This window comes from Nymphaea colorata, chromosome 7 (assembly GCF_008831285.2).
Source record: "Nymphaea colorata isolate Beijing-Zhang1983 chromosome 7, ASM883128v2, whole genome shotgun sequence".
Lineage (NCBI taxonomy): Eukaryota > Viridiplantae > Streptophyta > Magnoliopsida > Nymphaeales > Nymphaeaceae > Nymphaea > Nymphaea colorata.
Window position 1 is genome coordinate 4354923 of NC_045144.1, and position 10829 is coordinate 4365751.

Consider the following 10829-nt stretch of genomic DNA (forward strand, 5'->3'; position numbering starts at 1 on the left):
GTTTATTAGAGTGTGTTTTTTGTAGTGCAAGTTATTCACTTTGGATATAGACAGCATTGATGATTTTTCTCTTCAATAATTTATTGCTTTTTATTATTGATGAATGATCTACATTGAAGAATATAAGTGAAGAAGTAAGGTACCATCTCATTTGGGGGTATCTGTGTGATGTTTTTGGTTACATTAGAAGTTGTTATTTATGTACTCAGAGATGCCTATGACCATGCAGGATATGGAATTTTTAGAATGCATTGGATGGGAATCTATAATCATTGATCAATGCCATACTTCAAAGATGTCCAAGCATTTTGAGAAAATTAGGCGACTGAATACTGATTTCCGCCTTCTTCTTTTCAATGGGCAAATCAAGGTAACTTTATTCTCGTGACGTTTCTCCTCATGATCTTATAACAGGTTACTTTTCTTGTCATCTTATATATTGATGGGGCATATCCAGGACAGCATATTGGAGTACCTGAATATCTTTTCACTCCTTGATCCTAAGGACGATTGCAGTGGCATCAATTCCAAGAAAGATGATGAAGACAGAGAGGAACTTTCTGTGTTGAAGCAAAGACTTTCTAATCATGTCATTTATGAGCACAAGCCAGACTCCTCAAAATTTGTGGAACACTGGACTCCTGTTTCCCTTTCCAATGCCCAGCTGGAGCAATATTGTTCTATCTTGGTTTCAAATTCCAGATCTCTTTATCAGAAGAATGATCCTCTTAATCCTCTCTCGAACATTCTTCTTTCTTTGAAGAAGGTGACTAGCATTAACTGAAATGATCTTCTGTTAGAAATCTCCCTGGTACCTCAAAACTTGCCCACCAATGAACCTCACCAAGAAAGAAAATTTAATAGCACAGAATAAGATGAAGTTTACCGCCTTAATAGTTAATGGTGATAGTGCAAATAGAGAGCCATAGCTTCCATGATATTTTGTTTGGTATTTATGCTTCTTAGCATTTTTACTGCAAGTTTTGGTCTTTATGATCAAGTCTGCCCCTCTGATAGATGCTCACAAGTATAGGTCTTGCCTTCTTGGATTTTATTGGCAAGTTTTTATCGGGTGTTAGTTGGATTTTGTTTTTCCTTCATGAGAAAATCTCAGGAATTTGGAAACTTTGAAAAAGATATAAAAGCTAATAAAGAAGTAGTTTTTCTACAAATTTTCCTGAAAAATAATTAATATAAAGTTCAAATAATTATTAAAAAGTTAAAATAAACAGAATATATTGAAAAAATGTTCGAAAATCAGGAAAATGACATGATACCTATTATGATATTTTCACGAGAACTAAAAATTGCCTACGTTTTCAAAATATTGCAATAAATTCTCTTTTTTCGTTTCACTTTTCTTTTGTAAGATTGTTACTGTATTTTTGAAGTTGATATTTCTGTTTACGCTTCTAATTGAATCTAGAAACTTTATTTGCAGTGTTGTGATCATCCCTACCTTGTGGATGAGTCTTTACAGAGTTCACTTACAAAAGGGCTTCCACTAAGTGAAATTTTAGATATTGGAGTCAGAGCTAGTGGCAAGTTGCTGCTTCTTGACAAAATTCTTTCTGAGATTAAGAGCAGAGGCTTAAGAGCGCTGATTCTTTTCCAGGCAGGTGACTTCTTTGTGGTTCACTTTGTTTCATGTTGACTCAATTTGCTACTGTGGTGTTCAAAATTGTAGTGTAGTCTCTCTCCCTTGAGAGCTTCATTTGCTTTGTTTAGGGTTTTGAAACTTATTTCCACAGGCGTAGGTTCACTTTCACCAATTAAAGGCTAAAAAGTAAAAACACAAAATTTCAGCATGGAAAGGGAAAACTGGTCTTTGATATGTTTGATTCATCAGATAGCTCTTCTTTTGTCGTAAGGTTTCTTGTTTTTGTCATCATTACAATCAAAGTTGTGTGCTACTTAATGTTCTAGGCAATGCATTCTGTTCTCAGCAAGTAGTGCTAATACTTCATTTTGCTTTTCTGCAAGTAGTTCTAATACTTCATTTTGCTGCTTCGCTTAAGCTTGTGCATGTCCTATGTGAACTGTGTGGCCTTTCTCCAGGAGGGCCCTATCCTTGTCTGTTTTTATTGTTATGGATACTATGGCAGCATTGATAACTATACTGTTCCTACTCTTAAGAGTGATTATGTCAAAATTTTGGTCTATGTTAGCTGCTGCTTCTTCTGCGTACTTCTTCAGTCTCCCCAATTACATGTGTGTAAATATTAGAACCTCTACCAGAAGTGGCCATATATGAAGATGATAAGTTTGAGCTTTTGACATTCTTTTCATGCGTTATTGTTAGTTATGTTCAGGTTGTTCTTTATGTGAACTTTGGTCTGGTTTTCATTTGTTGGGCTTCAATGGCAGTTCATAGGCGGCTCTGCACCACACTCCATTGGTGATATTTTGGATGATTATCTGCGTCAAAGATATGGGGCAGATTCATATGAACGAATTGATAGTGGGTTAGCTGTATCCAAGAAGCTGTTGGCTCTTAATATGTTTAATGACAAGGAGAAGGGACGGTTTGTGTTCTTATTGGAGAACCGTGCTTGTTCTCAAAGCATTAAACTTTCATCAGTTGATGCTGTCATAATATTTGGTAGTGATTGGAATCCTTCTAATGATCTGAAAGCCTTGCAGAAAACAAATATTGACTTCCAGATTGAACACTTATCAGTATTCCGCCTGTATATTCCCTACACATTGGAAGAGAAAATTCTGAGATTTTATGCACAAGATATGGTTCTTGATAATAAGCTGGTCAATCTAAGTCCTAATTTTCATCATATGCTGCTGATGTGGGGCACTTCTTATCTATTTAAAAAGTTTGATGAACTTCATGATCCAAAAGTTCAGCACTCAGGTTCAATGTTTCCTGACAATGAAAAGCTGTTAGAAGAATCTTTCCAGGAAATAGTGTCTCTGTTGCCTCCTGTAACTAATATAAACTACCAGCCTAAAAATTCTTCCATTTCAAAAATGAAGCAGAATGTTTTCCTCTCTTCCAAGTCAACCTTATTAGCTGGTGAATCACGGCCATGTTTTAGTCATGATGATCAACCACATATTTATTGGAAAAAGTTACTTGAGGGAAGGGTTGGCTTAAGGTCTTTAACTGGGTTAGTTCAGAGGTCACGAAGAAAGGTTCATCATTCTATACAGTCATCAACAATGTTAGCTGAAAATGAAGATCACATAACAAAGAAGAAGAAAGCTGTTGACAGCAACAATCCCACTTCCGCTTCACCTGGGCTGCAGACAGAGGACATATCTGGTATGAATGAAGGAGCAAAAATAGTGACTATGGATTTGCATAAAAGTGTTTCTGATGGTTCAGCTTCTACATCATGCAAAAATTCCTGCAGCATGAAAGAAGCAGGTGTGATTTTGCCTGTCCTAGATATAATCAAATAATTTTATTTCATTATGTTATTTTGCAATAATGTGGCTATGTGATGGATTTTTCACTTGCTTATTGCTGTAGGAGGTCTATTTTCAATCCACTCCTGTAGGTGAATATGCATCCTGACTTTGGTTATTTGTGATGGACCTACTTGTGTTGCCTGTTCTGTAGGTGGAGAGTTTACAACCCATTTGGAAACAGGATCTCCTCCTGTTATCCATAATAAGGATCATGTACTGGAGACCTCAAGTATTGATGTGGTTGAGGCGGAGGATGGAAGAGATGCATGCAGTACTCAACAAAGCCTTCATGAGTTGTTGAGGCCGGAGCTATTAACACTTTGCAAAGCTTTGCAACTTCCAGTTTAGTGTCCTCACTCTATCCAGTTTGACCCACTTTCTCTTTCGCTTTTTCAACATCTACATCTATGTGGTGTGTTTGGAATTCCTTTATTTTCTGAGATTCATTGCCAGACATGATTAACATTTTATGGTTACAAACATAACAAGCATTTAGTCATTTTTAAAAGTAAAGAATGGGCAGGTGATGCAAGCTCTTTTCCCTTGATCAAAAGTATGTTCTGATGCTTTTAATTGCTTTATGATTTCCTTTTTTAAGGGATATCTCGTAAAAAAAATTCATGGTGCCATCTTGTGATTGCATTCTCACAGGTACTTGTCTTTGCAGAAAAAGGTCGTGGAAGTTGCCGTACTTTCTCTTGAATATGTAATGAAAAATCATCAAGTCCCAAAGGAATCCGAAAGTATATTGCACGCTTTCCTGATGTCCTTGGTTAGTTTTTGACTTGTACAACCTTCTTGCAGTATTATTGTTTGTTTTTTTAGTTTTTGCATGCCACAATGGTTATGACAGCTATCGTCTTGCATTTGAATTGCTTATAAACTTTATCTTAGACGTAAGTCACATGGGGTACTTCAGTACGGTCCGTGTACCCATACCCAAAGGGGGTACCTAGACACATTTGGGTACTTCTTAGATCAAAACTGAGCCAAATGCTTTATTTTATTTAACTTTTTCCATTAGTTATTGTTCACTAACATGTAATATTTTTATTTATATCACTTGTTTATTTAAATGTTGCTTTCATTTTCATTTTTTTTTTGTATTATTTTGCACACACTCTCTCTCTCTCTCTCACACACACACACACACACATATATATATATATATATATATATATCCTGTTGTATCCTTGCATCCATATTTTCTAAGGTTGTTATGTCTGTATCCATATTTCCGTACATGTACCCATGTGAGTTAATTTTATACTGGTTTTCCCAAAATCTAATGTTCCATATGGTCATGTGAAATAATTATTTACTAGGAATAAATATATCATATTTTGAGACATCTGGTAATATGAAAACTCAAGCATTGGAAGAACAAGAAAGCTTTGAGGCAACAAGTCATTTTCACGATCATAATTGTTGGGAACTATAACTAGCCTTTATGATTCAGAAGAAGAGCAAGATTTTTCTTTGTGTGTGTGTGTGTGGGAGGGGGGGAGGGGGTGGGGTGGGTTGGTATGGAAGGGAGGTTTGTGTGTTCTGCTAAGTCACATGGGTACTTCAGTATGGTCTATGTACCATGTCACCGTTCCCCTACGTAACATGGTACTTGGAGTCTTGGACACACTTGCCAAACTGCTTACTTTTATCTGATTTAATTTTTTCCAACTCAGTTTTCATTATGTTTTTAGAGTTATTGTTCATTAACATATAATGTTCTTATTTATATCACTTGTTTATTTAAATGTTTCTTTCATTTTGATTTTTTGAGTTATTACCATATTTTCTACAGTTGTCGTGTTTGTATCCATATCTCTATACCCAAACCGTGCTCTTACCCATGTGACTTACGTTCCACATGCACGTGTATGAGATAAAAAGCAAACATATATCCCTGGAAAGAGAAGAAGCACAAAAATTTCTTGGGATAAGAATGGATTCTCATGGTTGTCTTCTAATGATCATTTTTATCAATATTGTTTGTAAATATTGGTACCGACACCAAATTGGGTTGAGCACTGGTCAATGGTGTATTGATGCATATCGGCTTGTGTCGCCCTATTTTCATTTTCTTGAATTTAAAAATGATTACATTTTTTTAAATTGATTTAGAAAATGGAAAATTGAAAGAGAATATAACCCATATTTGCCCTTCATCATGTCGGTGAGGGACTGATGTTTTCTGAGTTAAAAACACTGATTTCTGCCTTGATTTCTCTTTTCTCTCACACTTCAAATGTAGCCAAGAGTTGAAAAGAAATGAAAATTTGGAGGGCAAGATGCCTTGGTTTGGCTGATGCCTTTGGATAGAAGTGGAACTCTCATTTCAATAGAATTTTTCTATGCTGATTTATCGCAGTTTTAATTATGTGTTAAGGTCTTTTTGAGAATAATCTTGTGTAGCTGAAGTTTATTTGCTTGTGTTGCTTTGTAGTGCTGGACAGCTGCTTCCATTCTAAAATCTGATGTTGATCATGAAGCATCTGTTCTGCTTGCGAAACAGCAGTTGCAATTCAAGTGTGAAAAAGCAGAGGTCAAGTCTGTCTATAAAAAGCTACGACCTTTTCGTCGATATCTAAAAATTGAGATATTGGGCAAAGTAGTTGGCGAGAGTAGCAAAGATAATCATGTAAACATCCCTGACAGTGTGCCTCATGAAAGGCAGCTGGAATTGGCAGGGAACACAATATCTGATTTAGAAGGTAAGCAGTGCATTGAGAACGTAGATGCCCTGCTGCAAGGGGAGTGTCCAAAAGGTGTACAAGTTGGTCTGGGTATTAACCATACAAATGCATTCCTTGAGGAAGGGACTGAGCAGGAAAAAGGTACTTCTGAAACTACAAGCCTAATCAATAAGCTCAAGGCCTTCAAGAAGAAAAGGATGAAATATGTTATTGATAAACAGAAAGAAGAGTATATCGAATTTCTGAATTTCAAGGAAATGAAAGCAAATAAGTTGTCAAACGAATATGCAGCAAGTCGTTTTCACATTCTCAAGGAGCGTGACTTGTCCATCAGAGCAGAAAAGCTGAAGATTCTACTTCAGGATTCTGTGGATAAAAGGAATAGTCACAGAGATAGAATGCAGTTGTACCAGAAAATCCTTACAAACAGACAGCGGGAGCTAAGGGATAGGGAGGTTAAAGCGTATTCACACTGGGTGGAGCAAGCTAAGGCTGGACGGTCTGCAGATCCATATCTCTTACTTCCACTGCCAAATATCCAATTCAGGGAAGAGGATTTGGAAACTGAAAGTCAAAATTTAGCTAATGAAATCACTGCAAATATGTCTCGGAATGGTAATGCCAATGAAGATGTTACATCTGAATCATTGCCGAATGGACCAGACAATACTCCAGCAATATCATCTGGGTTACCAGTGGCTGCGGGTGGGGCTTCTGGTATTTCTGTAACTTTGCCAGATACTCTTTCAATGTTGACTACTGATTCTCAGGCTAATTTGAAGGGGCAAAACACGATGATAGGTTCAGAAGCAGTTAAAAATACATCCATCATTGGGTCTGCAGATGCGCTTGAATCAACCAAGCAGGACAACCAAGCAGATGCTGTCATGAGGCCCATGAAGTCTAATATACTCACAAAGGCCAATCATGTCACTCCAATGGAGTCAGAGCCAAAGAGTGTTCATGGAAAAAATGAAACAGGGATTCCTTCCGGAATTGAAGATCAGAATGGAACAGCAGCTGGTTTATTACAGCAGAAAAATGGTTCAACTTCTCAAATGTCTGGCAGGTTGAGAGCAGAGCTTGGACATAAGCAGGTGAGTTTCGTACTACGTATATGCATATTGAGTCTTTTTCACATCCTAAATTCTGTAAGTTGTTTTGCTTGTGGTTCTCTGTATGCACTATATCATTATTTATTTTGAGCCACTTAACATGCATTTCATTTTCATAGTAAGTCTCACTAGGATGTATACCTGAATGCTTTTGTGTTAGTTTAAACTATTTAAGCCCCCTGACTTAACATACTTATTCATCTTTAATCAAAGTTGGTAAGGTCTATTATGAAACCTTTTAGGCCTTCTAAGAAATGTCGCTTTGATCTGACCCTGTCTCAGTCCCATTGTTGTTCTAGTCAAACATGTTTAGTATGGGTTCTTGCTTCAAATGCTGATCCTTACTATTGCTGAATTGCATATTCAGGTGTCTTCTGTGGATCCTGGTGAAAGGTCTGCACCTGCCGGAACAAAAAGTGATGATGACAATGAAGTTGTTGAACAGGATATTCTTCCTCAGGCCAGAGTTTCAGTACAGCAACCACTTGATGCCGCTTCTTCATCTGCTGTGCAGGTTCATGTTTCCACAATGGATCTTGAAAGTCCTACATCTGCAGAAATGGAAGGAGATACTGGATTGGGTTCACTTTCTCAGGATAGAGTTTCACCGCTGTCACTGAATGCTTTTCCTTCATCAGCTAGGCAGGTTGGTCAGACATGCTCTGCCAGTTCTGATGGAAAATCTGCTGCTGTAGAGATAGTGAGGGAATTTGATCATGGAATCACTGGATTGGAGCCTTTTCGAGAGGCTAGTGCTCCAGTACTGCAGCCACTTGATGCTTTGCCTTCATCGGCTAGGCATGTTGTTGAGCCAACATCCTGTATGGATTCTAGTCAAGGACTTGCATGTGCAGAAACAGTGAGAGAACATGATCATGGTCTTGTTTTGGAGTCTCCTTGTCATGCTAGGGGTCCAGTACAGCAACCACTTGGTACCTTCCATTCAGGTGAGCAGTTTCAGGTTTCTTCTGCAAATCCTGATGAGAGGTCCGCATCTGCAGAATCAGCAAGAGAAAATGGGCATGCAGTGGCCATGTCGGATTCTCTTCCTCATGTGGGAGTTTCTCTCCAACAGCCACATGATGATTCCCACTCATCAGTTGAGCGCGTTGCTGACTGCCCCTCTGTCTTTTTGCCTGCTATACAGCTGCTGCCCCCTGTGGGTAGCCAATCAATTGCTTCAGCAAATACTAGGGGGAGAACTATAGGTTCGGAGTCCGGTGAGCAAACCCTTCGGACTGCTAATCCAATTTCTCATGCCCCTGTCATGAATTATCCTGACCCGCTCTACCACGAGATAGTCAGCATGTACAATGAAGAGGAGCAAACCAAGAAGTTGTATGAAGATGTGGTTTGTGACATAAACCTAAGTTCTTTTGTTTCACTTTTTTGGTTTATCTTCTGACTTTACTTTTTTTTTTCAATTAGAAAGTACGTCTTGCTGCAGAACGTGATAAAGAAATTGAGGAAGTAAAACAGAAGTATGCGAAGCTGTTCCAAGATGCAGAGTCGAGATACTCACTGACTAAAAAGACATTGGATGATAACATGATGAAGGTCATGCTTAACCGCTCTCTTGCAGTAGCCTTCAAGTTTCTTGATCCTAGAGCACCACAGTTGGTTGTGCAGCCAGGTAATTATGAAGGCCTAATGTTGTTTCATGCATCATTTTGTTGTTTACTTTGGCATTTCTATAGTCTAATTATTTCAGCTTCTTTTTTTTTGTGAAAAGCATTGAGTGAACTTAGTTTTTTTTTTTTTTGTGAAAAGCATGAGTGAACTTGTATGCCATAATCATAGGCATTCTATGTTCATTTTGCTTCTGTTTATCTTAGTTTGTTTGTGAACTTTCTCAAATGAGCATCCATTTGTTATATGAGCTGCAAAAGTCATGCATCCTCTGTGCTTATGTAGTTCCAGTGCTTATGTTGTTCCAAGCAGTTGGTTGTGACACTTCACGTTACTAATACAATCATCTTAGTTAGCAATTTACATGCTTTGTGGACTTTATTCTTGAAACTCTTATGTTTCTTTGCTGTAGGGGCACCATTCCAGCAATATGGAAACAGTCCACATGGTTCTGCAGCTCATCACATTGACCCAATATCTGGTGACCGTACTGGATCTTCCGTCGTGCCCCCTTCAAGTGTTGGAGAACTCCAGGTGCCATTCACAAGCCTGAATCTCAGACCTGTAACGCCAGTGCCATCCCAGCCATCGTCTGCAAATCCTGCTGCTCTTGTATACTTGTCTGACGATGATTAATTTTTCATTAACTAATTTCATGTCCAAATAAAGGCCGACTGCTGGAGATACCTAGCGTTTTGGTCTTTGCATGGTTGGTCTCGTGCCATTGAAGGATTAGTGGGCTCTGTGGGGTGGACAGGCTGCTGCACTGAGAGGATGAAGGCTCTGTATATAGTGTACAATATTCAAATGTAATTTGTTAATGATATATAGTGCAATTTTGATCCCTGGAGTAGATGTTGGTGCAGCCATTGTAGGTTTGATCTGTAGAATTTCAAGAATCAACTAATGGGGGACTCGTTCTTTTTCTTACGTTGAGAATTTGCGGTTTTCGCATGGACACATATACAAGCTTGTTCTTGTTCTTTTGTGTGCATGCATATGTTGTCCCCTGAGTGGTGGTTGTCTGTTTAAGAAACCACATTGAGTCATAGCCAACCCAAATAATGCTTTAAGTAGCTGCAAGGGATGAAATCAAACATTTTCCCCACTTTGGAATTAGTCTGTGGAGTAAAAAGGTTAACTTGGTGGATGGTTCTACGGAGAAAGCCGAGGTCTTAAGTGGTAGGACCAAATCTTGCATCGCCTTGTCGTGCAACGACTTCTCAGGGAGGGGGAGGGTTTGGAACAAGCCCAACTTTGGAAAAAAGAGGTTTGATGTGGCTGGCAGAAGGCTAGTGATTCGTTCAACTTCCTTGCACATCAACCCTTTTTGCTTAAGCATAAGTAGTCATAGACTTTGAGATTAGGGGTGGTAGTCTCAGAGTTTTATGCCACCAGTCGTGTGACAAAGTACTAGTCTCAAGCTTTTGCTACCTCGGTGCAGTTTCTTGGGCCCCAAAAGAGAAGATAAACCAAACTATTGATGAAATCAACGCTTTTCTTACATTATTTGTAAGTTTCAAGCAGTTACAATCCAACCATCTCTTGAAAAACCATGCAAATGAAGCACGTTAGAGGAAGCATCTGGTGCAATTTGGTTCAAGAAGTCCCTAGAATTATATTTTTGAAATAACCTTTTTGGACTTTTTTTTCCCTGAGTTTTAAGCGTTCAGAGTGCGATCTCCCGTCATTCGTAAGCTGCAAATTCCACCTACTTTGTATTGGCTGATGTACAAAGTAGATTTTAAAATAACAGAAATCCAACAATTTGAACCTTCTCAAATTTGTAGGTTGTACGCATGTCCAAATAGACAGATCGTTTCCAGGTCTAAAATTCATCAATTAACTTACAAATCAACAAAACTTTGTATTGGTGTTTGTGATTGCGCAGATTTATGCTATTATAATACAGTGCATAGAAGATCCAGTTCCGAATTTTTTAGTTTTATTTGTTTTCCAGATCCAA

The 10829-nt window shown here is 38.2% G+C and overlaps 1 protein-coding gene across 7 annotated transcripts in view; it reads left to right on the forward strand.

Annotated features, from left to right (window-relative positions):
• The window catches only part of LOC116257536 (uncharacterized), a 47040-nt gene extending 37331 nt beyond the window's left edge, over nt 1-9709 (forward strand). For 5 of the 7 annotated variants that reach the window (XM_031634380.1, XM_031634384.1, XM_031634383.2 and 2 more), the window contains 10 exons: nt 230-370; nt 458-766; nt 1442-1615; nt 2368-3382; nt 3578-3768; nt 4094-4198; nt 5870-7216; nt 7602-8585; nt 8663-8867; nt 9276-9709. In XM_031634380.1, the coding sequence (XP_031490240.1) occupies nt 230-370; nt 458-766; nt 1442-1615; nt 2368-3382; nt 3578-3768; nt 4094-4198; nt 5870-7216; nt 7602-8585; nt 8663-8867; nt 9276-9499 (4695 nt within the window). In that variant the 3' untranslated portion in view covers nt 9500-9709. Of the gene's footprint in view, nt 1-229; nt 371-457; nt 767-1441; nt 1616-2367; nt 3383-3577; nt 3769-4093; nt 4199-5869; nt 7217-7601; nt 8586-8662; nt 8868-9275 lie in introns of those variants that run through there. The other 2 variants (XM_031634385.2, XM_031634386.2) reach the window with 2 other exon arrangements.
• The last annotated feature ends 1120 nt before the right edge of the window (nt 9710-10829 follow it).